The sequence below is a fragment of the Tinamus guttatus genome, unplaced genomic scaffold, assembly GCF_059628265.1.
Source record: "Tinamus guttatus ecotype Peru unplaced genomic scaffold, ASM5962826v1 Tinamus_guttatus_pri_ptg000004l, whole genome shotgun sequence".
NCBI lineage: Eukaryota > Metazoa > Chordata > Aves > Tinamiformes > Tinamidae > Tinamus > Tinamus guttatus.
Genome location: NW_028288538.1, coordinates 11,331,511 through 11,356,947, shown reverse-complemented (window position 1 = coordinate 11,356,947; position 25,437 = coordinate 11,331,511). Strand labels below are relative to the sequence as shown.

General features: G+C 37.9%; 1 protein-coding gene across 5 annotated transcripts in view; it reads right to left on the bottom strand.

Moving 5' to 3' along the window:
* DMXL2 (Dmx like 2) overlaps positions 1-19,514 on the bottom strand; it is a 47,138-nt gene extending 27,624 nt beyond the window's left edge. For all 5 annotated transcript variants that reach the window (XM_088519494.1, XM_088519508.1, XM_088519500.1 and 2 more), the window contains exons 1-14: positions 19,411-19,514; positions 11,960-12,085; positions 10,912-10,983; positions 10,172-10,250; positions 9,378-9,531; positions 8,370-8,436; positions 7,905-8,083; positions 7,023-7,206; positions 5,854-6,028; positions 5,439-5,672; positions 4,022-4,299; positions 3,128-3,824; positions 1,164-1,285; positions 241-330 (exon numbers count right to left, since the gene is read on the bottom strand). In XM_088519494.1, coding sequence (XP_088375620.1) covers positions 241-330; positions 1,164-1,285; positions 3,128-3,824; positions 4,022-4,299; positions 5,439-5,672; positions 5,854-6,028; positions 7,023-7,206; positions 7,905-8,083; positions 8,370-8,436; positions 9,378-9,531; positions 10,172-10,250; positions 10,912-10,983; positions 11,960-12,085; positions 19,411-19,497 — 2,544 coding nt within the window. In that variant the 5' untranslated portion in view covers positions 19,498-19,514. The remainder of the gene's footprint in view (positions 1-240; positions 331-1,163; positions 1,286-3,127; positions 3,825-4,021; positions 4,300-5,438; positions 5,673-5,853; positions 6,029-7,022; positions 7,207-7,904; positions 8,084-8,369; positions 8,437-9,377; positions 9,532-10,171; positions 10,251-10,911; positions 10,984-11,959; positions 12,086-19,410) is intronic.
* Positions 19,515-25,437: the final 5,923 nt, after the last annotated feature.

The window sequence follows — 25,437 nt, the reverse complement described above, 5'->3', positions numbered from 1 at the left end:
AATAACAATTTATAGAAAAAACATGATATATAGAAAAAAATAGAGAATATATAGAAAAAATAGAAATATATAGAAAAAACTTTCCCTGTTTACACCATATGTTCATATTAACATGTTAAGTGTAAAACGCAGAAAATTCCATGGAGATAATTTCATCATATAGGAACAGAAATTAGTCTTAAAGACACTCGCTTAAAAAGCACCTTTATGTGATAACCTTAATAGTCAACCATTACTTACTTTGTTAGTTATTACATCAAGTTCAATAATGCATCCTGGTCGAGCAGTAGATTGTTGGCTCACAATGTTGAACACTTCCCCAATAAGCTTCTGAAATAGAGCGAATTAGTACTTTTTTTTTTTTATATCAGACAGAAGGACATTGCAGTGATGTACAATATACTGATTTCACTTTCTTGTTGGCATAATTTGTAATAGTTTTCTTCCTGTTGTCTACTTGGCATTTATGAATAATGCCACATTCACCAAGACGTTTGCACTGCTTTAAACCTGCAGCTACTCATGGTAAGAGCACACTAATTTTTATGGAAACTAGATGTTGATTATTTAAAGCACTTTTGTTTAAAGCTTCAGGTTTTGTCACAACACACGAGAAAAAAAAAGCTATGCAGTTTATACATAAACTGAATGCTGTATTGATTTTTGCTGAAACATATACAGTCATTCCCACAGTGGATTGCTTAGACTCCTCTGAATGTTGCCAGACTAGCTATAGTTTATAAAACCACAGAAAAACAGAAAAGGAATAGCGTGTTTGCTTATACAATATAGTTGCAAGGCCTTTTTTTTCTTAGAATCGCAGAGTTGAAAGATAAAGAAGTAGAAAAACTAGGTTATAAAAAACAAACAAACAAAACAAAAACCTAAGAGCAAATATTACCCTTAACAATAACCCGTCTTGATTTCCCTCCTATCCAGTGTCTCTGCCCTTCCTCATATACAGGAGTAGCTAAGTGGATATATCTAAGTCTTGCTCTTCTGCCACTTCCCTTTGACTCTCCTCTTACTAAAAATACAAGAAAAGAAATCCCATTTTTTCTTCCCTCACTTGTTATGGGTTGGGAAACTTGTCAGGGAAATTTTGTTTCAGTCCATCCACCTTGTCAGCTAACACTCCCAAGCAATTGCTACATAAAACTTACAGACGATTCAGGGTCAGACAATTCATCCAGAAGTTTTCGTGCATCTACAACAGCTTGATAGAGTCTCAGGTTTTTGCCATCAGATGCAACAAAGCAAGCACTAGCAGAATTACAGTATGTACCTATCGGAAAACACAAAATACAAATTGTAGGATTTAAAAAACAATGTGTCAGTACTTCCTCCACGAGTCACTAGTTCAAATGGCATGAGAATGTATTTCTAAGAGAATAGCTTTCAAAAAATACTGAAGCAAAGTGACAAAGAAAACATGTGAATCAAAACACCACTATTTAGAAATTGAAACATCTTCTTTCTGCTAGCTAAAACTCCCCAGAAAAGTTAATAATCTAAGCAGAATTCATACGTTTACAAATACTATTTGCTCACACATGCAAAAATGAGTTAGAATTACATATAATGGAATGCTGCCCTTCCTTACCATAGTTATGTTCTCATCACTATCACTGTAACTCTAAAGAGATACTCAGAATGGCTAGTGCTAGCCTCAGGACGCTGATTTATCTATCATTTTTCTAACAGGCAATTTACAGTAGCAATCTAACACAAGCTCCTCAAAATAGCTCTCTCTCTTCCCTTGTTCACGTTCTCTAGAGACTAGACTCTTTGGATAAAATTAACCTGGATGAAAACTCTAATCTCTTCCAGTTAAAAGCACAGATATCAAAGCTGGGGGAGAAAATTAGTTGTTCTAGTGAATAGTACAGTCTCAAAAAATAAAAGAAATGAGCATCCATCTTGTTTCTCTACTGTGTATATAGTACTAGCCTGATGCAACAATTTCTATTTTGATGTGGGCATTTCTATTATACTAGAAGAGGCAAGCCACTACTTAATTGTGCCTGGAAAAGTTTGTGGGATTATGACAGCAAAGAATATTACTGTGGGATTGGGCATGAGAGAATTCTTTTTTAGTCAAACTATTAAGCATACCTACACTTTTTTTTTTCTCTTTATATTGCACAAAATCGCTGGCAGCCATTTAATCATTGCAAAGGCCAGACTGACCTTAGCATAATAAAACCCTGGTATTATTAGTATAAAATTTAATAATGCTACATTCACCATGCAAAAGACATTTTTAGTATTGTACACAAAGATGATGATAGCAAGAGCATATTTTTGATAATTCAAAAACAAATATCTGAGTGCCTGAATAGATTAACATTTGTAGAGATGATTTTCCTAACTGTAAGAGAAAGCATTGAAACTAAATGCAAACCTGAAGTATTGCCTTAGGGCATTTTGATATTGTACTGACTAAATTCTAAAAAAAAAAAAAAAATGTTTCTAGTTCTGTAAAATTAAGGTAGTCTACTACTATAAAAATATTCAAAGTTCCAGCCAGGCCAGAAGAATTCCTGTATCTTTTCAGGATCTGCAAAGTAGAGCTCTTAACCAGTATGCGGGTTAACCAGTGTACTAGAGAATTTGATATTGTAAATCTTGGTTTAACGCCATTCCCAGTCCGTGCCAATTCCGTTCAAGCCCTGCCTGCCCCGCAGCCGTGCGTGGGCACCACGGCCGCCGCCCGCGCCACACACCACAGCGCTGCTGGCCGCACACCGGGCCCACAGAGCCGCCGCGGGGCTGCCGCCCGCCCAGCAGCCCTGAGGGACGCCGCCATCTTGTTCTGCTTGCTGTGACGGGGATGGCTCAGGAAAACCCGAGCAGGACTGCCTGCCCACACGGGCAAGTTGCTGAGTGCCAGCCGATCCCTGGTAACTGCCAACATACCTTTTGCCCACATTAAATATACTAATTTAAAGAATTTAAAGTAGCTTAGCATCAAGTGAAATAAGAAAGCTTGATTTGCATAATACAAGGAAATTACTAGAAAGCTGCTATAAATATACAACAAAAACTTTGGCAATTTAACAGATTAATTCTGACTAATATGACTCCTAGTGTCAACTCTATAAAGAAAACAGGCTAAAATACTCACCAAGACAATAGCTGGGAATAAGTGTTGGAAGCCAGGCTACATTAGAGAAAGCGGAGGTATGAAGAGAGTTAATTCGAGCCAATTCAGATACTCCTCCAGTATAAGACAAAGGTCCTATAGGGTCTACACGCCACAGAATCAGCTCGCTATAGATTGCGTTTGGATCATGGAATGTACGAGTTGCTGCATTTCTGAGTTGCTGCCTAGAAGAACCTTTCACATGTTTAACGGGATCCATTATTCTGTTTTTTCTGTCAGAGTCCCAAGAAATGTCTGATTCAGGAGTTAACAGAGCATTATGATGAGAGGATGTTAAAAGCAATGGTAAAACAGAATGGCAAGCGAGATCATTAAGATGAAAACGGTGACCGCAGTACCTAAATTGATGTGATACAGTTAGCACAGTGGTAAAAGCAGATTTATCAGCAAAAGTAACTGCCCACTGGTTTAGAGATCCATCAATATGCTTGGAAATCATCATTACTACGGGAGAGATTATATTCACATTTGCAGTATCCTGGGCAAAGCCTGGTCCATTATTTACTAGTGTCTTATCTGGAAAGTCCATTGTCTTCTGATATAGAGCATTACTGATGTCTTTTGCAGAAGCAGGGCAAGCATACATCATGATATTTTTGCTAAGGGAACTAGCATCTCCTGATGGAAATGCAACAGGAATCCTAGAAGAGAAGGAAACCTAAAAAAAGAGAAAAATAACAAATAAGTTAAAATATTACAACCCAGTGTAAGTATCTGAGTAAATGTTAGGTTTTACCAATAAATGTTACTTTTTGTTTTACAGGACACACACTCAAATTCATACAGATGCTTGAACAGAAAAGGTTCAATGCCTGTTCATTAACAAAATAAATAATAATTTCCAATATACAGCACCTGAACTTGTCGAAAAATGCCTGGAGTGTATTCGTCTAGGTATTTAACATGCCACACCAAAAATGTACCGTCAATAGGATGGATAGTAAAAAGCATATCTGGATTTTTATTCCATTCAGTTAGAAGCAACTCAATTTTCCGATCTAACAAAACTGTTGGAAGAGGCATGCGTGGGCCTGCTGGTAGAGAGGTTTTTGGGCTTCCCTCTTTTTCTCCTTCTTCATGTTCTGAAGAGCCCGTACCAGTCCCTGTCTCAGATTCTCTGTCTACAGACAACTCTGAAACAGGAACAAAAAAACCCTATGTCATCCATCACAAAGAATTCGCTGTGATAGTTTCTATTCAAAACAATACAAAGCTTTTTAATCTGCTTATCATGCTACCTGATTAAAACATTCACTGCAAACTGAGAGTACAAATGTCCTTTTCTTGTCTACCCATATATCGATATAAGGCTCCAGTCTTTGACTGGTGCTCCTACTTATGAAACACTACTACTAATAAATATAACCAAAAAATCCATACGTTTAAAGCAATAACATGCTTATGCTTGTTTATTCTGGGCAACTACATAATAACATGTACTTTATCTGAATGCTCGTTGAAAAGTAATACTTTTTGAATTTATTAGAAAAGTAATAGTGAAATATGCGGTATGTGATGGTTGATGAAGTAGTATGTTTATGTGGACAGTAAGAATTACAACACACTTTACTGCATAACTGAGATGACCTAGATAATCAAGATTTTAAGAACTCTGGCATAATAAATGTCACAATGCATCATCATCTTTCTACCATTTATCAGCATTGCTGCTTCCTGTAAAATGATTACATGTTCTTAGATGATTCTTCATTCTTTGAGGAGATAAATGAATACACAGGAATCCAAATTTTTAAATGAATAGGTTTTGGCCCTCTTAATAAAACTGAAGGAGTATGTGTGACACTCTTGCAGCAATATAAAATATTTCTGGACGACAAATTTCCCATCATTATTTTCAAAATATGTATGTTGTTTTGTAGATAGCTACAGACGAGATAGTTGAGATAGTGAGGTGACCTTTAAGGTGTTAAGATGTAAATCTCTCTACTGTAAACACTGCAGCTGCATTAACACAGAGCTATGTCCAATGCTTCCAAAGCCTGACATAAATTCAGGCTTCAATACTGACAGTCAGATGGTTAAGGTCAATCAAGAGTATGGCTTATTTCCAAAACGAAAATCAAAAGCTCCTGTTTTCTTCTACTGAGTATACCACCATTGCCTTCCAACAGAAGGTACATCACAGAGTTTCTCATGCCTACAAATGCTTACAGCAGACAAAATTGCAACTATGAATGGCAAAATAAGCAATACAGTGTTACATGTGGTTGACAGAATAGATCTTGTGCTTGTAAATCTCAAGGTTACTAACCATGATCTAGTTTCATACGTAAACCTCTCTCTTTTTCTTCCATTTCTTCTTCTTCAACTTCAGCATCATCAATATCCTGTTCTAGTTGTTGTTCAGAAAGTTTCCTGAGATGTTGCATAAATACTTCAATAGATGATGTAAAATTAAATTCTTTATTATTCAGCCAGTGAACAACAAAGCCTCCATTTCCTTCATCTATATTAAAAGCTGTTCCAGCCAAGACTGATGGAATATCTGTGGATAATTTTAAACAAATAAAAAGCTATATATATATATAATGCATACATATAGCATTATTTCAATCACCAGCATTTATTTAAGGCAAGCAAAAAACAATGCATGTCTGAGTTATCTTTATTTTTTTCCATGTTTTGCAATTATAATGTAAACAGTTTAGTAAATGGTTATACTTCACCTGTGTTAGGGTTGATGCTTGCTGCTATATGAAAGTGCCCAAGTGCATTTGCATGATGTGAAATGTGACGCTGAACTTCGTGAGTACCCTGTTGGTCAGGCAGTGCATCTGTGTGGGTAACGAGAACTGAAGATCTCCTTTGCCCTTTTCTCATATTTTTCAAATGGTGAATTGTCTGGTATAGTTAGAGAAAAAAAAACATATATTTTAGTATACTAAAAAATATTTAAAACAAAAAATCATAGGATAAAAAGGTAAGCTTATGTGAAATGTAAAGCTTTATAATTTCCTTCTGCCTAAAAAATGAAAGCTAGTTTCAAAATGGTTATTTCAAAAGGAATTACAAAGAAATTATTAACACTTATGCACTTCAAATCTGACCACTTCAGATCTAACGGTGCCTCCCAACAGGATCTTGAAAGATGCTTCTAATATCTGCTCCAAGAGAAAAAAAAGCTGAGCTTTCCGGAACAACATTATTAACAAGGATTATAACCCCAAAGTAGTACCCTTTACAACATAATTTAACAATATGTAATTTTTGTGCAACTGGAGTTTTTTGTTTTAATTAAGTTATAAATGTCTTTGGCTTTCAGAGTAGTTACTGAGTGTATGGAGTGTCCACATGTGCCCTAAAGCCCAAATAATAATAATAATTTGGACTAAAGGATTTTTTTTCCTCCCTGAAAACCTAATAGAGTTGATAGACGATGAGACTATGACCACAATTGTGAAACTCAGCTACAGCCCTATAATGCCACCTTTCGGAAATGCAATGATCAAATCAGATAATTGATTCAAAGAAAACACTTTATTTAGCAATTCCACATTTTTTATAACCACAAGCTCTCAGTCCTTATCAGAATGAAACCATCCCTTCCTATTCCAAATTAAACATCTTCTCTTCCCAACGCTATTAGCTGGTTATATAAAAAGAGGTTTTCTCTTGAGTTTTAAGAACGCAGACGTTGTATAAAAATTTGAAAATCTCTGGCTTCTTCAGTTGCTACTAATTAACTTTAAAAACAGTATGAAATAACTCAGATTATTTTGCCATGCTTATAAGAACTAGATCATACATAATTTCATGATCGTACATCCTTTAAATATTTACATAAGTTTAGAATCATTAAATAAAAAGATAACAAAAAGTCAGTATTTACTTGTACCTCTAGTGCATGCTGTATTTTGTCTTTTTGCTTTCCAGAATGAGAAATGCTGCTGCTAATGCTGGAAGTGCTGGTTTCACAGATCTGCTCACCCAGAAGAGTATCCTCTGGCAACAACGTCTCTGCCCACAGCCGACAGATGCCATCGTGACATGACGTAAGCAGCACATTACAGACTAAACCCCTGAAGAGAGACATAGCAAGGTTACCTCCTAGTTAGGTACAGGGATAGCATAGAAGTTATGAGAATATACAAATATTTAGCAATTATACAAATTCCTGCCTGTCACATAATTAAGGGGTTTTATTTCAGCAGAGACTTTTTGGCATACTGATACATTAACTCTGACTACTGGCAAAAATGCAAGTGAATATAGAATGGCTATTATTTGATAAATGAAACATTATTACAAAAGTGAAGCTATAAAAATGCCTAAAATATTTCCTTTGTAGGATTATGTGAAGAATAAAATAAAAGTTACTAAATCTTGAAAAGTGAAGCTGAAAAAATAATTTACAAGACAGTATATACAATGAGACTCAGAAAAAAGCTCATTAATTGCTAACCATTTTAACACATATTATATTTCCAATGCAACATATGTTATTCTCTAATAACATTCAATGAGGGCAAAGCTTTATATTCATACTTCCCACCATAAGTTGAAGTTGAGATAGATTTAAAATGTCACAACTGTTAGTGTGACTGTCACTATTTTACAGGATACTCCAGAAGCAAATGGGTAGATGATCATATGTCTAACTCCTCGGAAGTACAATCAGAGCAATCTAACCATGTTCTTCATAGTGAAGCTTTAGTGTCATGCTAAAAAGCCTTAAATCAAAGGTTTGGGTTAGAAAACAAACAAAACACTTTCAAACCTGGGCATGTACTTGCTAATGTTACGCCATGAAAATCCTGTCACTGCTCGAGGATGGGCCAAATAGACAAATGAGAAGAGGACAGCTTCTGAGCATTTTTTCTTTTCTTCGCTCTCTTGGGGCAGAAGAGATGACTTCCAGCCAGTCATAGGATACCAAACCTTTAAGAGGCAGTCATTCTAGGTAAAGCAGAAAAAAAAAAAAAAAAGGGATTAGGCAACCATAACTTAAAAACGTCACTAAAGAAAATCTCAAATAATAAGGAAACTGGTATCCAACTTCTTGTTGTTGAAATTACATGAATTACATGAAAACACGGTATTATAAATCAAGAGATGATAATTTATCTTAGCTCAGACCGCTATAGAGTATATGCCCCAGGAGTATTCTACAGTATTTATTTATTTTTGCCAAACAAACCTACACATCTCAAATGCTTATTTAGTTATTCTTTTTTGTTCTTACCTTTCCTGCTGTTGCAAAGTATTCACCATCAGGCGACCATGACATCAAGTGTACTGATACCGCAGTCCTAGAGAATACGACAGTTTTAAATTGTAAGTAACATATTATTCTGTAGAATTTTCCATGCAGTTGATGCAATATTAGTGTGTGCTAATTAGTGTGATGCAATATTAGTGTGTGCTAATTTCAGTGAAATGTATTGGCATTTTATTGTTGTTACTTTAAACATACTTTAGAAATAGCATAAGCATAGAAATTATTTCCTACAAGAAGACAAAATACTCAGTATTTTCACACTGTGTTCCTTACAGAAAAGCCAGGTCATAAAATAAAATGTTCTAAATATTGCAAACCGAGGCTTGATCTGATGAGATCAAAGTGAAGTGTTTCCATTGGTCCTCTACCCCCAGTAAAGCCAAAAGAAATGATAGGAAGAAATGAAGTTCTTTTAGAGTATTTGTGATACCATTTGTCTGTGACTAACGTTTTGGAGTCAACTGTCTGAAATAAGAGCAGTCTACACAGTATTTTGTGGGCACAAAATCTAACACAAAGCAAAACAGGTGCATGGGCTGATCGTGAAGCACTCGGATCTCGACCAGCACAGGGGAGGCAGTTTCAGGACCCTCTTCCCAAGATTCAGGAAGGTGTCCTCTTCTTTACCATAGTAGCATGTTTGCTCACTAGCTCTCTTCTGTTCAGTCTCTCATCCAGTATCTCAGCACTACTTTCAAAAATGAGATTAAAGGAATAAATAAATTGGATGGATTTATAGTGTGACAGTGTAGGCATGCCTCTGACTAAGGTATTTGGTGATAGCAGGTCACTTGAAAAATAGGAATTTTTGTTTGGAATAAATTACATTGTTTGAAGGATATTATATATAATTAATTGTACGATATTTTAACTGGTTAAAAAGCACATTTTAAAATGTATTTTCCTTGAGAGGAAATACTGTTGATACATGAGATGGTAGTACAATCTGTCTTAAAATGAAAATCATCTCACTTGCACTGCCAGACACATTTCCAATCATTTAGAACGGGGAGAACTTTATCATCTTTGAGCTGATTTTCAGGATCGTCTTCATCTTCTTCTAGAATGTCACTAGATGGTGGGGCCCACAGTTGCAAATAGTCAGTTGCTGTCAGCAGCCTATTACCTGAAAATGATAAATACCAAAGCTGTGAATCCAAGATAATATATGCATATTGAAAGATTAGGCTTATTCTCATATTTTGTTCAGAATTATTAAAAACAAGTTACAAGCTTGATCTATAAAGTATACTTTAATTATGGATAGGATATTCAATCATGTCATAGAGCTGATTTTTAAATTTACAATACCTTTTAAGCAGGAGAGTCTTATTTTTAGCATTTTTCTTTTAGGGTGACTTCAAACAGTAAATCACACTTAATAATGAAAATTACAGACACCAAATAGCCACTCATCTCAAAAACTACTCATTGTTAGACATGTTAGAAACATCTTTTTTCTTACATGTTTTTGACTTAACTTGTGATAAAATTATATTTATCTGATTATTATTGGTAATTTTAAGTGAGTTAGCAATTTAATACTGTAATTCCCAAACTAAAATCTTACATAAAACACTCCAACACTTGGCATAGCATCCTTACAAATGCCACCTTTGAGCACGTGCATGCCTCATGTTTCATGCGACACTGCTTGAGAGTGATTCATTTAAAATTCATGCTCCCATTCTCAATTTAAAAACTATTGTGTTCAAGTTCTACAACTTCAAATGTTGAATAAATACTTCATGGAAGTTTCACATTACCTTGAGGATCCCAAGCTAGGTTGTAAGTCATAGAACTGAGGAAAAATTGCCCCGTCTTAAGCCACTGACACTTTAGTTGCTGTAGTTTAAAAACAGTAAATGATTAATTCTCACATCAACAGCAAAATCCAGAAGTATCAGTATTTCTTTCTTTCTCTATTGCTATTAATGCTGTTGCAAACAAATTCAGGACTCTGTAGCAGATAGCTGGATCAAGTTTTCTTCAACTGTTTTATAAAACATGTACTAAAATGCATCACATACGGTCCTGAGAATCAGAACCAGACTTATCACACATACAAATCTCTCTCTAGCTTATTTTAACTAGTAGATTGCACATCTATAACATAAAGGATAGCAGCAGAGATGCTACAGGGATTGCAAAGCCTGCTTGAGCTTGTTGTTAGCACTGGTGCACTTGGCCACAGCTGTGTTCTTAACACTAGCCTGACCACGCACACAAGAGCAAGGCAGAGCTCTCATACTCCTTAAGATAAGAAACATCAATTTCTAACCAAGTCACTCTAGCATGCGATTCAAGAACACAGACTGGGGAGTGCAGTCCTCAGTTTGATTCATATAATGGAAGTTCTCACCCACATGGTTTTATTATGGATGATGGAAAATATTTCTCCATTAGTCTTTTGTGTGTTAACATAATGTGGCAAGAAAAGTTGCAGAAATACTTTTGCCTCTTCAGAGAGCCTAAACTGAACTACAACCGTGAAACAAATACTTACACAATTCCTTTTATGAGAATTTATACCAAGTGGTTCAAAAATGCAAACAGCATTTCCATATGATGCTGCAATCTGGAAGAAAACCCAAAGAATCAAAATGTAAGGTTAAGAGGTAAGTATAGCTAATCCTTAATAATGTAAGATACCTAAAGAATTTCCAGTATCATTTTGATGTGCAATTAATTAACAAAGTAAAATCTGCATGAAAGTCATTCTTTGCACTATATATGTACTTTCCAAAGAAAGCTGAAAAACATAAACCTCTCAGCAAGCCCTCCTTTACAATTTTAACCCTAAGTACGGAAGGCATCTCATCCAGTGGGATATGCACTGCCCATCATCTCTAATATGTTTATAAGGTAAGAACTGTTAATGCATAGGGAAAACTGATGTCTTCACTGCTTCAGCTCATCCTGTCTACTTCACAGTTAACTCATAAATTATTGGCTGTGTCTCAGTGTGATCCCAGATTACATTTCCTACCAATGAATAATAATTACCAGAAAACAGGAACAAATTCTATTTTGAACTGTTAAAATACATTTTGAAGGGTGATAAATAACAAGATGGAAAAACTGAAGAACAGGTGGATCCCTCAATTTCTTTCACCCACTTATTTTACACAAAGCTGCATACACAAAAGGGTCTTTTATTAAGAATTTATTTGCTCATGTTCCCAATGCTCATATGCTTACAAATACCTTTGACTATCTTTTAAATTCTTTCTTCTTCCTTAAAAGACTTTAAAAGAAAATCTATTTCCCATTCAGGATCTGGTCTCCCCAGTACAGAGATAATGTGAAAGTTGCACCACATTTCTTATGAAATCTAATTTCCTCTTCATAAGGCAGAAGAAGAATTACAGTTGCAACAACACAGCCAGAAGAACAGACCATGAGTTCAGAGTCATGACTCACAGGATATTCCAGGGGTTGCATCGTGATCTTGCTATCACAAATAGCATTTACATATTAAGTTACTGTTTAGTTATTTCATTTAGATGAATTTCATTTTTTTTAAGTTAATACCCATTTACTAAAATCCTTACCCTGCCTTGTCTTTGGGAGCACTCCACACAGCTGACTTGGATGTTTCCATGCTTAGCACCAGGAATAATTTGCACACATTCAAAGTCATTTGCCAGAATAACAATATCGCAACCAGAACCATAAGCCTGAAATAATACAATAAAAAGTATTAAACCAATTTAACTAAATGTTTTAGAATTAGTTTTTGCAAAATCCATGAAAGCATTGAAGTCTCAATCTCCATTTAAACAAGTAATGAGTTCTATGTTACTATGCAGAGGGTTTATTCCTCCTTATCAATGAGAAATAACTCTTGACTGAAGCAGTAGATGAAGCAACAAGTAATTAAGTTATTCTACAATCTCCTTCAGCCTCCCTCCTCCCCCTCTCCTTTTTTTTAAGAAAAATACATGCTTACTTTCTGGGGGTTTTGTTGGTTTTACAAAGTGTGTTTTATTATAAAGATGTGAAACAACAAAGAAAAAAATATAATTTATACTGGATATATTTTATCTTGGACAACACAAACAGTTTAAAGAAGTTTCTTGAGAATATGTTACAAAACAATTATAACTTTCAACACTTCTTCTTGGCAGGAAAACATATGCACATCTGCCAATTTTTCACCTGTCCCGGTGTGCCATAATATTCTAAAAACCTTAATCACTTCAGATAATCTGTTCCACTGAACTCCCACATTTGAGTTTAGAAATCCCTTTTTTGCACCAATCTACTACTGAAATGTTTACTGAGAAGTAAACATAAACATAATTAGAGGTAGGAGTCTCTTTCCCTAAAGTAAAGGGCTTTTCCCCTTTACTTGGGAAGTAAAGGAGACTCTTTGGGAGTAATGGAGACTCTTTTCCATTGAGTCCAATGCAGCAGACAGAAATTTTTGCAACAGTTTAAATGAGGAATGTGCCAGCTCTCAACAATTACTTTCAGATGGTATAAAATTGCTTTCTCAGGTTAACTTCTTCCCTGCTTCTTTCACAAAGATCTTCGTATTACTGAATCCTCTTCTTAAAAGCTAATTGTAAAAAGAAAAATGTAGATGGCATTTTTATTAAGAAGTGTATGAGAAGTTGCGTGCACTTATGTTTATCTCAGTTCTACGCTATATGGTTTCTACTCTGTAAGTTACAGGATAAGTGTTCCCTGATGACCACCCAGTCCCCTAAAATAACGGTGTAAGATAATCATTGGTACAGGGCTGGAGAGCTGAAATGCCATGACCTCTAATGTCTATATCTGATTCTTCTGGGAAGAAGCAACAAATGAGGAAAAGTGAAGAAGGCGGCTTAATTTAGTGCAAGTATAGTTGCCAATAAAACCAAAAAGGTACAGTAAAGTCAGCAGCAAAGCAAATAACTTCATATCTCAGCAAATACCATGGCTGAGGTTAGTTACTAAATTTCTTATCAGATACACCTGAAGGCCTTTACTTAACATTTCCTAAAACATTATGTTGCTTGGGATAAAACATTATGTTGCTTTTGAATTTTAATAAAGAGTCACAACTATGAATATAAATCTTATTATAAATCTTACACAGCTTTCAAACAATTGAAGAATCATAGACCGTGTAAACTGCTGTAATTCAGGCTCTTTGCTTCTAAAAGAAAGAACTGTGAGATTTCAGCTTAGAATAGAAAGTCTCCTAACTCAAGAACTAGAAAAAACTACTCCAAAACAGTGAGACAACAAAGTAAAACCATGATGAAAAGTTTTGCAATTAGTTTTGATGAAGCCATATGTTCACTGCGTTCGCATAAATAGCCTATTGCTAGCAAAATAATTAATCTCTGTCCTTGTAAAGAAACTTATGAGTTCCTGTTCCTCTTTTCTCTTTGTTATGCATTTAAATTTTGTTGCACCACTGGATATCCACTAGCACAATCATTAACCAAGAATACAGCCCCATGTGCTTGTGGATTTCACAATCCAAAGAAATTTAGGGTCAATATCTATGCACATTTTTCATGCAAACATATTCTATTTTTGTGAATATTATCATCACAGCTGTACATGCATGAGGAACTAAGTGCTGATTTGAAAACAAAAAGGCTGATGTCACACGTTGCTGCAGCACTCAGGTACGCAAAGCAGCCGTACAGTCGCACACACAGAAATGCAAGCTCAGTACAGAGTGCAGACTGTCTCAACATCTCCAAAGCCACCTTAAAAAAAAAAAAAAGTGACAGTCTTGTCTTTCTGAGTCTTTAAGCCTGTGACTGTTGCTCTGGGAAGCTACGAGGAACTGATACTGGAGTTATTCATGATGCAAACAGGAAAGAAAAACCCCAACTAACAAAAGCTGGTTACAGGGAGATTATCTATGTAACAGAATAACCTAACTACTTAATGATTAGGCTATACAACTACCAGAGCCAATTTGGAAGGGAATAAATTATTATTAAACTGGTATAGAAATTTTTCCAGAAAATGAGAGAGATGAGATTGTGAAGTAAGTTTTTACAGTGAAGGGGAAAGCTGTTTGTTTTGTTGTTCTGCTTTTAATATTGTATTTTTTTGCAGAAGAAAGGCCATCAAAGGTGTGGGATTCCAGCCAGGTCAGCAGATGTTCACGAGCAGGAAGGAGAGACCAGGATATGAATGCCCACAGGTAGGCAGGAGAATAAAAGAAGGTCCTTCTGTTCCACTAATTCATCCAGGATTCTAATGTTTACAAGCAATTGATTTTCCTACTACTTAATGCAAAGGGCATTCAACACAGCCCCTTAACACAAAGAGCAATCAACACAGCAAAGAACTGAAAAACTCATTTATCTTCAGTTCCATTTTAGCAGGCAGTCTGCCTTATAACTACTAAGATGAACCCATTAAAAGATGCAATTTAAATCATTTCTCAATAGTTTTTTTTTTTTAAAAAAGCTCATGGATTGAAGTGGATCATGCCTTAAACTATCCTGTTTATTGACTGTCAGTATATACAGCTTCACATACTAATTTAAAATGTACTTGCAATTTAACTGCAATCCTATCAGATATGAGATATGAGTGCATAATGCAGAAATAATACAAGGAAAGGTGGGGGCTTCTTACCTTTAATTTCATTACGCTTACTGTTTTTAAACTTATGTACATATATAAATACAGTTGATTTTATACTTCTGTATTATATGTTTGTTGACTGAAGCAAGGGGATTTAGTATCTTCTGTTTTAATTTTTGTTTTTTTCCCTCTTTTTACTCTATCCCCACTTCCTACAGCAGCAAAGGAGTATTCCTCTGACTAACTGCACTATGTAGCATATTTTAACAGAGTAAAAGGGTGCTTTACAGTAGAAAAGGTAGACTTTTTTGGAAGGATCACCAAGATGTAGAGATCTCTTGCTTGCCCTCATTTGGCACTGCACCAGCAATCGACTCAGCACACCTAGGTGCCTTATGCCAACATAGAGGATTTAATCCATTCATGACCTTCAGCTCTGGATTCTTTGCCTAAGAGCTGTCTCTTGGTTCTGGGGTTATTTTCTTAGTGTCAATGTTTATTTTGAGGTTGTTTCTTAGTTATTAAAAGAGTTATACATTAGTTATACATTTAAAGTCTATATATAGAGTATATAACTTTAAAACTTAAATTTACTTTCAGAAGTAAATTTATTATAATCTTACTATTAAGAAAACCTGTCCTTCTCTCTTTTTAGAATACATGTCCACTTTATTACTTATACAGCCTCCAAAATTTTCGAAACTGAAAAGATCAACATACTTTTTCTGCATTGATACTCCCACATTTCAGATTATATGTCTAAATACAAGTTTCCCACCTTATTACTTTTATGAAAAATTTCTAATAAGCCCATGGAGTAACATCTTTATACCTGAACAAAACGGAAGTATTTCTATCTCTTTTTATTTTGTTCATTTATTGAGTGGTAATGCAGTAGATGCAATGACAAACAATAAAGGAGCATTGTAGTGGTAGTTCCCTCTCAAGAACTCAACTGAAAACACTTTCTGGAAAATCATTTATATCACCACAGCTCTCTCTTGCTACAAGAATAGTGGCTTCACTACTTATGGCAGACTAACAACCTGCACAGCGTGGCAAGAGGAATGGAAGAATCTGTAAAGAAAGAAAAGATGGAAAATAAGATGCTGAAATACTGTAATGGGGAAGGAACAGTAGAAAAGTCTTAGATAAACAGAATTATAAGGTGTCCCTGTATGAAATAAGCACAGTAAGCACCACCCATATGGAGTATCTGCCGACCTCCATTTCTAATGTCACTGATTACTTCAAAGAGAAAATTAGAGTTGCAAAACTGCCAGAAAGCAAGGATGACTTGCAAGATCCATAAGCAACTAATAAGCTGCAGCTTGCCAATGGCAGACCACTGAAGTGAGCAATGACAAAGCCCTACCTCAATGCAAGAGGAGTCTGTGAAGAAGTAGAGATTGTGACCCACACCGTAACAGTTAGTTTATGCTATATTCTCAGGTGTTAGACAATATGAAAGCAGCATGTGTATAACACATGAGATCATCTAAAAATTCTAGCACTCCTTCTACATAGCAAAATTTATCTTTAAATTTTTGGCTTCAGTGAGCTAGGGGTAGTACAGAAATTTCTATGCTTCCCAATAAACAATGACGATACCTGCATTCTGAAATACTTTCAAACCAAAGCCCCTCTTCTAGCATGTACTTTTAGAACAGCTTTTCTTAAATTGACATGCAATGTCATGAATGTGTGCTTTGTAAAGGTTTTTTTTTTAAGCTCAACTCTGAGCACTTTTTAATTTCTGTAAACTCCTTTGTTAAACATGATGAACAGTATTTGCTGAAACAAGACATGAAGCCCTACTTAAAAGCAACTTGAACAGCAAACAGAATTATTACCAGAAATGACGAAACTAAATTTTGTGTCTTTTAGTAGCTGAACCCTTTCCTTCTGCTGTGTCCTGTCTGGAGCTCGAATTGAGAGAGACTAGAGATTAGGTGCTATCAGTTATTTTGCTTCCAGTCACCCTTCAAACATTTTTTTTCCTGTTTATTACCCACTCTGCTAGACCGGGTACAATACTGCTACAATATTCACGGGCCAGTTCATTAACCAAACACCTCTTGCATTACATTTATTATTTGGGCATACAGAACACATGCGGAGATTGTTGTGAGCAGATGCGGGAACTTAGGGAAGAAAGGACACTTCATGTGTTTCGGATAGAGACACACAAAAACTTAAAGTTTACGAAAGCCTTCATAAACTTTAGCAAGCAGGTTGCCAGAGACTGCCATTTGTGCAAATATTTATTTTATAGAAGCACTAATATTTTTAGCAAGTAAAAAATATTAATGGCAAAATTATTTCTTTTCCCTTTCTCATTCTGCATGACTTTTGAAGCTTGAAAAAAGTCCAGCTGCACAGAACATATCTTAGGTAGGACTACACTAACTTGGAATTGATAACCTTGGCTGTATCCCCAGCAAGGAGATCTTGAAACTAGCCAAGAGCAAACCACAAGGAAAGGAAATGATGAAGAGGAACCAGAGGACTGAGCTGGTCAGAAGAAGATACCCTTCACTCAGAATCCTAAGATCACTGGAATTGGACATCTAAGTAAGTTCATCTTAAGAAGGCATCTTCCTCAAGAAGAACTGTTAGCCACTGAATACACATATTCCAGTCACTATTCCACTGCTAAGTAGTTGTTGTTTAACATGAGTAACTGAGACACTGTTGCAGTATCTTTCTGATTAGAGCATTTTCTTTGCACAAAGACATAAGATATTTTCATGTCCACATGATGAATTAGTTATAGAGATTTTGAAGTAGTTCTCACATATTTTAAATGAGTGCCCTTACACAGTGGTTCCCCTGCCCCAATCCAACTCCACACATACTCCAGCACCTGCCATTTACTGCTCTGCCTCCAGCTCTGTTCCAGCTGAGACATGGTAGGCCTTAAGCCCATGTCTGTAGAGCACAAATGCAGATGTCCCCTGCCTAAACTCCTTCAGGATCCAAGTCAGAGCTATGGCTCCACACAGCTCAGGGAGAAAGGTTGATACAGTTTTATCAATGCAGGCCAACAGTATTTAAGGTTATGCCAATGAAAGTGTCATCTGCAGCGAATGAGTAGATTATGGTGCCACCAAGAGTCACACAGGTAACTACTTAGCTATGAATATCGATAACAAAGCCTGAAATCTACACTAGCAGGTGTTTTTACTAAATATTGCAGGAACAAGGTCTGGAACAGTACGAAGTAACACCACGAATACACAGGAAGAGGAGGAAATTAGAAAAGTTACAGCTGCAAAATATATTTCTTACAGCATACTCGTCCTTTAGTTCTTTCTTGAAGGGGATAAAATAAAACTGGATGCAGCAGCCAGAGAAAAGAATGATGTGAGTTACTATATGCAATGCCATAGTTAAAGTGTGCTACCAAATGGTTTGGAGGTTTTTGTAAAATGCAACTTTTATTCATGGAAAAGTCTTGTATGAAATATAATACATGATACTTATTTTTGATGTTGTCAAAACTGCAGTGAGGTTTTACACCTCACTGCAGTGAGGTTTATACAAAACAGTATAATAAACTGTTTTGTTTATTATACCAACAAGTTGATATTTCCAAATTATCACAGTAAAAAGTAGTAGTATATGAATATTTCTATACAAATACCAAAATAAGGGCGGTCCCTTTAATATCAGTATAGCTGCAGAGCAGCAAAACAGGAAAAATATGGAAAGAGTTGGCATCATTTCACTTTGATGACTTTTAAGCATTCATTACTAAAACTGCCTGCCTGGGGTAATCCACAATCAGCTTCAAGCGTTTGCCCAGGCTGCTGACCCTCGTACTGGACTGGGAATAATGCTCTGCATCATCCAGCTCAGAGCAGGTTAGTGCCAACCTTGTAACTGATAATATAAAACCTGATGAGAGTATTTATTCAAAAATAATAAAATATTGATTAGATTCCAGGGTGCTAAGCCCTGCAGAAGCTGATCACTCACTGAAATCATGCCAGCATGATGGGCCAGAGCAGTGGCCACTGACATCTCACTGGATGAGAAGTGAAAATAACCAGGGGATGATGAACAAATTTAGAATATGTGTTACTGGAATCCTGAGATCGGCTTAATATTCCTCTCCCCACCTATTTCCTCCTCCGCTGTCAGAGGAAGCCTTTGACACAGCGCTTTGCGGTTCATTAACCGCGGCGGCAGGAGCCGAACGCCCCAGGGCGGCGGGGGATCCTTGCGGAGCCTGGCGCACCAGAGGAGGCCGCGCCGGGCGGCACTGAACAAAATAAACAAATAAATAAAAGCAGCGGGCGGGCGGCGGAGCCTCTGCGGACGTGCGCCGCGGGCCGCCCTCCGCCCGCTCCCCCATCGCCAGGGCCCGCCGCGGGGCCGCCGCCGCCGCAGCTGCGAGCCCGCCCGCCTCATGGCGCCCGCGTTAAGCCGCGCGCCGGGCCGCCGCTGTTACCGTGAAGGGCACGTCCTCCACGCTGCCCACCGAGTAGCAGTTGTCGCCGGGGTTGACGGCGCCGGTGAGCACCTGGTGCAGATGCATGGCTGCCCCCCGGCCCCGCCGCCGGCGCCGCGCGAGACCCGGATGGCTCCGCGCTCCCGCCCGCCTCGCGGGGCCGCGGCCCCTCCGCGGCGCCGCCGCGAGCGCGCGCTGCAGCCTGCGGGGGGGGCGGGCGGGGGCGGCGCACGCGCCGCGCGGCGCCTGAGTCAGGTGAGGCGCGCGCAGGCGCTCACACGGCGCTGCCCCGCCCACCCGCGCGCCCGGCGGCCGTTGGGGGCGCCGTTGCGCGCGCGCGCCCGCGGGCCGTTAGGCGCGAGGCGTCTGCGGGGCGGGGGGGTTGAACCGTCGAGGCCCGTGCCGAGGGGAGCGAGGTGCGCGGTGCGCCGTGCCCGAGCAGAGCGCGAGCCCTGAAAGAGGAGTAGGGAGAGCCGCGACATGCGGCGTGCTGCGCCCGCGCCTCGAGGTGAGACGGGGCAGGGAGCGTCGTGGGGCGAGGGGAGGGACGGGCAGCGGGGCCTTGGCCGGGGAAGCGCCAGCAGCGCTGTCCGGCCCCACGGCGGCTCCGTCCTGTGTCTTGTGGGGAGCCGCGACGCCGCAGGTGGCGGGAGCGCCCCGGCCCCGTGCGGGCCGCGCCGGGCGCCGCCTCCCCTCCGCGCCCCTGAGCTGTGTGCTCAGGCCTATGTGAAACCTCCGTGTACGGAGGCTACTGTGAACATAATAATACTGTTCCTTACTTAAGAACAAGCACATAGAAAAGGTGGGTGATGCCTTGCTTCATAAAGATATTTGGTTCCTTTTTTGTGTGTGTGTGTGTTTTTTTTTTTTTTTGTATCTCTGTGGGAAAACACGATGATTTTCATCACATTCTTTTGGTAACTGCTGAATACTTAGTGTTGAGAACAAAAGTGTTTAAATATGGCCATCCTTTTCAGTCTTGGAAGTGTGAAGGAGGCTGGGTCCTGAGAACTTGCTAGAAGGGATAGTAAACTCTGACGGAGAAAAATACCTTGTATGCCAGTGTGTTGTGATAAGAGGAAGACTCTCTTCTCTTTTTTTTTTTTTATTTGTACTGTGTGAATACAGTGCTCTTGCTGTTGTGTTGGTAAGAATGAGTCTGAGAGTTTTGCCCAACTGAGGGGTACACTGTATTGCTCCTTGAAACCGTATGGATCTTGCTGAACCAGTGAGCTTAATTAGTGTAGAGATAAATGAAAATGTACCAAAGCAGTGTTTGAATGGAAAAGCATTGTCATTGTAACACTTGAGATTGGGTCCACTGCAAGCCAATAGAAATCTGTGTTTAATGACAACAGTGTCTCCTGTTGAAGTGAAAGGGAATCTTCTTTCATCTTCTGTTGGACTGGCTACAAAGAAAGCTATTACGTAATGCTCATATGCTTCTTCTGTTAATGATTATTCCATAAACGTCATGATTCAATTCTTTGGTACCTTGGAACTGATATTTATTTGGGGTAAGATTTTTTTCAAATACAATAAGATTTGGAGGCAAAATAATGTTTTTGAAAGTCAATGGAGTGAAGTTCTGTTAATGCTTGAGAAGACAGCTGTCCTGTGAGTGGATAATTAGCACAGACACTTGTAATATTAAGTAGGATCATATGAGCACAGTGTGACCTAGAGCAAAGCGTTTTCACCTGTTTGATGGAGTAGAGCTATCTCTTTTTGACAGCAAAAAGAGGCTTAAGTTTAAGCAGAGTACCTGCAGGATTACGTCAGTCTTCCTGGGTAACCCACATGATTAGTGAGAATTTTGGTTTTGAGCCCAGTCCTCTATTACCTAATGAGAGTGAAGCTGCCAGTAACTCTTGGGCATGTACCAAGTGTGAGAGAACTTCCAGCTTCTTGTTTGGGCTGGTGAGAAACTCTTCAGTGTTTGACTTCTGCAGCATGCTATAATTATGTTGAGACTTTACTGTGGGATGGAGAACCGATATTATTCTGAAGTAAGAAACCCTTTTTTTTTTTTTTATGTGGAAATAGGGCTGGATTGTGGGTTCCATAGTAAAATACTCTATTTTTGGCTGTAGAAGCCTGTAGATGGCAACCAGTTGTGGGCACAGTTTTGAGCAACAATTATTCGGCAAGTGTCTGCAGACTTGGCCTTCAGACTCTTTCCTGAGGCAAGTGCTGTTTTGCCTGGGTTTTACTTGCAGATCAAGTTTGGTTTCCTTAATTGATTTTCTGTTATGAATGATTTAAATACCTCATGTTATAATCTTTTTCAGTAAAAAACAGCAACTTATTAGTTGCCAAGAGCAAAAAAAAAAAAAAAAAAAAAAAAAAAAAAAAAGTCACTCTACTTAGAAACCAGGGGGAGAAAAAAAAAACACTAAAACTTAGCGGCTTTCACCTGTGTTTTTCCTTTTTGTTCCTCATGAATTGGTTGCCTTGCCTCTGCATTGCCGTAGCTGAAAGCTGTTTGCCCAGAAATTCCCTACTCTAGCCTGAAATTAGTTGGAGTTGTGTTACTGCGAGATGGTGATGGCTGGAATAGAAAAGGTCTATTTAATTTCTGATAAGCTGCTTTTGGAGCAGCACCTCAAGCACCTTGGGTTTAAGTATGTGTTAGGAACATTGAGGATAGTTGTTTGTGGCCTGGTCTAGCAGGAGGGATTAGCTGACCTCTCAAGACCTTGTGTGGATCATATATAAGGATGTCTATACTGGTTGGCTTTCTGCTTCTCCAAGCTACCCAGAAAAAAAAAAATTAAGAATCTGTAGTTATTTAGAAGTTGAGTCTTCTTTCCCACTGCTTCTGAAAAGGAGTAGTCAAGGAAAGAAATCTGAATTTAGAAAGCAGGCACTGAACCGCACTGACACTATGGAGAAGTAACTTGCTTCTCTTGGCTGTAGGAGGAAATTTTTTCACTTGGCAAAAAGATGATGGCATTATACAAAAATTAGAAAAGAATATGTTTTGTTGCAGAAACTATAACTATAAAATCTGTAGTGATTTCTTTTGGATTTATCTAATATATGTAGGGAAGAGAGAAATTATTTCTGTGTGTGAAAGGCAGGGTGGTTTAAGCAGAATTAGTAAATGATTCAAAGGAATATAGCATTGTATTTGCAAAGGGAAGAAATATGAAAACAAATGCAAAAGAAATGTGCTGCACACAGTGTTGGGAAAGAGAGAAAGTCTCCAAGGAGACATCATGCAAGATAAATACCTATGCTGCATTGCCTTTTATTTCAAAAACAAAACGCTGTATTCTAACCATGGTATCTTGCAATGTTAAAACGCGCCCTCCTAGGATCACCCCTCACAGTTTTCTGTGCTGCTAAAGACTTCTGCTTTTAATGTTATATCCCAAAGGAATGGAGAACTGAGCACGCTGCTTATGTGATTTTGAATGTTTTCTCTGTGATTCATGATGATTATCTCAAATCTTCACTGTCTTCTTCAAAAAACTGCTTCTTTCCCTGGAGAAAAACTGCTTGCTTTTCATTTTCATGAACCCAAATTCAGCTGTTACTTGGAGGAAATCTTATGCTTTACTCCATAAGATGCTGTTAACTTCCAAACTAGACTGTTTCTCTTGCATTGGCATTATTGCCATTATTATAGATTTTACTGTAGATTCAGAACAAGATTGTCCCACGTATTCATTTTCATTCTTACAAAGTTGTTCATGGGGTATTTCTGTAGAAGACCTTAAAGACATTAACACGTGATGAAAGGGATGGTCACTATTTCTCTGTGCCTGGAAAGACCTAGCTACAGCAAAACTGTTGCTTAGGTAGTTTTAGAAGTTCGTAGAAACCTGCAGTCTCACTTCCCCAAGAGTATCTACAAGCTGAAGACTTTCAGCAGTAGATAGATATTTAACAGTCTTCCCACAGTCTGGACCATTATTTTCTGCAGAATATTACCTAGGTCTCAATTTTGAAGAGTAGAGCTGAGGGAAATGAAGATGGGGGTGAAATGAAACTGGTAACATTAAAAATTGTGATTAAAATAGACCATTCAGAGATTGGTTTTCTTAAAGCACCATTGGGCACTTAAGAAGGAAATAACTAACATTTAAACTGCCTAGTCCAGTTGAACAGTGTGGTAATGAGAAGGACACAGTTAAAAAGGCAAAGAGGAGCTGAAGCAGTTGCTCTTTCCATAGCTAAGGAAGATGTGTGGGAGTAGCTGCCGCCTCATTCTCTTCAGGAGTGCCTAAGCTTTCATTCTCTTGCCAGGGGCTTCTGTTAAAGGTGAGCATCCTTATCCTTAAGGACATAATGAAAACTGTGGCATGTGGTTATTTACAATAATAAGTTTGTACCCAGAACCTGGAGAAGACCAGAAGCAGCCTCCTGTTGTGAACTTCTGATGAGGGTGTTTTGGGGCACATACCAGATCTTCAGCACTACCAACTTTAGAACCACAGAACAACTTGGTAAGGCTGAGGAAGACATGAAATAAAAGCGCCCTCTGGGGAACTTATGCCCCTTTGGGCAGACATTTGGAAAAGTCGTCCTCAGCTGAAAAGCAAATCTAGCTTATTTTTTGCTTCCTCCTTGTACTTTTGGTTTCTTCACCTTCAATGATGTCTTGCTGCTAATACATCCTACCTGAATGAAGTAATTATTTTTTAATTGCGTTTCCTACACCAAGCAAAGCATCTATAAGAGAATTGCTCTTTCAGTGTCTTACTTCCTTTTGCGTTTGACTCAGTACCATTCTTGAGTTTTACTGCCACTCACACAGACTTCTTAAAGCACTGTATACATCTGCAATTTCTATGCTTTGGCATTCCATCTAACTTATTTTCTATAGATACCTTAATGTATTCTAAATCAGCAGAATCTTAAGACTTTTGGTTTTGGTAAGACCTTAGCTACACTGAGCCTATTGTTATATTACCTATGCTTTCAAAGATTGCGTTTTAATGTGTGAGTAGAAAGAATCAAGCACTTAACATTATAGCGATCACTTCTGTCCTTTAAATTGGATGCAAATAAAGTATGAAATGGCATATGGATATAGCTTTTTAAATCAATTCAAACCTTTTTTCCACTAGTTGCAATATTAGGAAAGTGTAACCACTATCTTTCAATATAAGGGTGTTTTTGAACTGAGTTGGGAAGAGGAGTGGAAACAATATTCAAATTGTGTAATTTTTTATTCTTTCTGTGCTCTGGTGAGTAATATAGCACATAAAAAGCATATATGAACAACGGCTTATGCAGAGTAACTACAGCTTTTCAAAATGCCCTCTGGAAGAACTTGTTTGACTCATTGTGGGACATGATATAAATGAGGTATGTAAAATAAGACTATGAACTTGCCCCTTATATGTAGCATGTCAAAATACAGCGTAACTGATGTACTGTATGCCAGCTGTTTTGTTGAAGAGTTGCTTGAGTTTTATAATTCTCTGAATGTCTAATCATTAACTCTTTGGTACTCAGAAGGATAAACTTCCTGACCTTGTTGACATTTGAGCTGAACTGTTGCTAATTAATGCCAGTGTCATTGTCTTGGGTTGAAAAGGAGCCAATGTGTTGACACATGGCGTAGCTTAGGCAGTGCAAAATGTTTATTGTAGGGAGTTGTAAGACCACAATAATATCTGTGCTGTGAAACTTTTAAGTTGGTGTCTTGATTTATAGTTCCTGTGATTGGGCTTTTGAAGTGCCAAATAACCCTGCAACCTAGACCTCTGCATAGACCATGAGCCAAGTGTGTGTGTGTGTGTTTTGTTTTTTTTCTTTGTATCATTGGGGAAATTAGTGAGCCACCCAACAAGACATAGCACCTGACACCTTAACACCTGCTCATAATTTGAGTCAACAAATGAGCCTTTCATGTTTTTTGCATTAATATATAGAGGAGACCTTTAATGTTTTAAGTATATGCACCATTTACTTCTGAATTACACTCCAGAAGTGGTGTCTAAGGAGTATATTTCAAAAGCAAAGTGCTATCCAGGTATTCACTTGTTAAAGGAGATCATGCATCAAATGAGA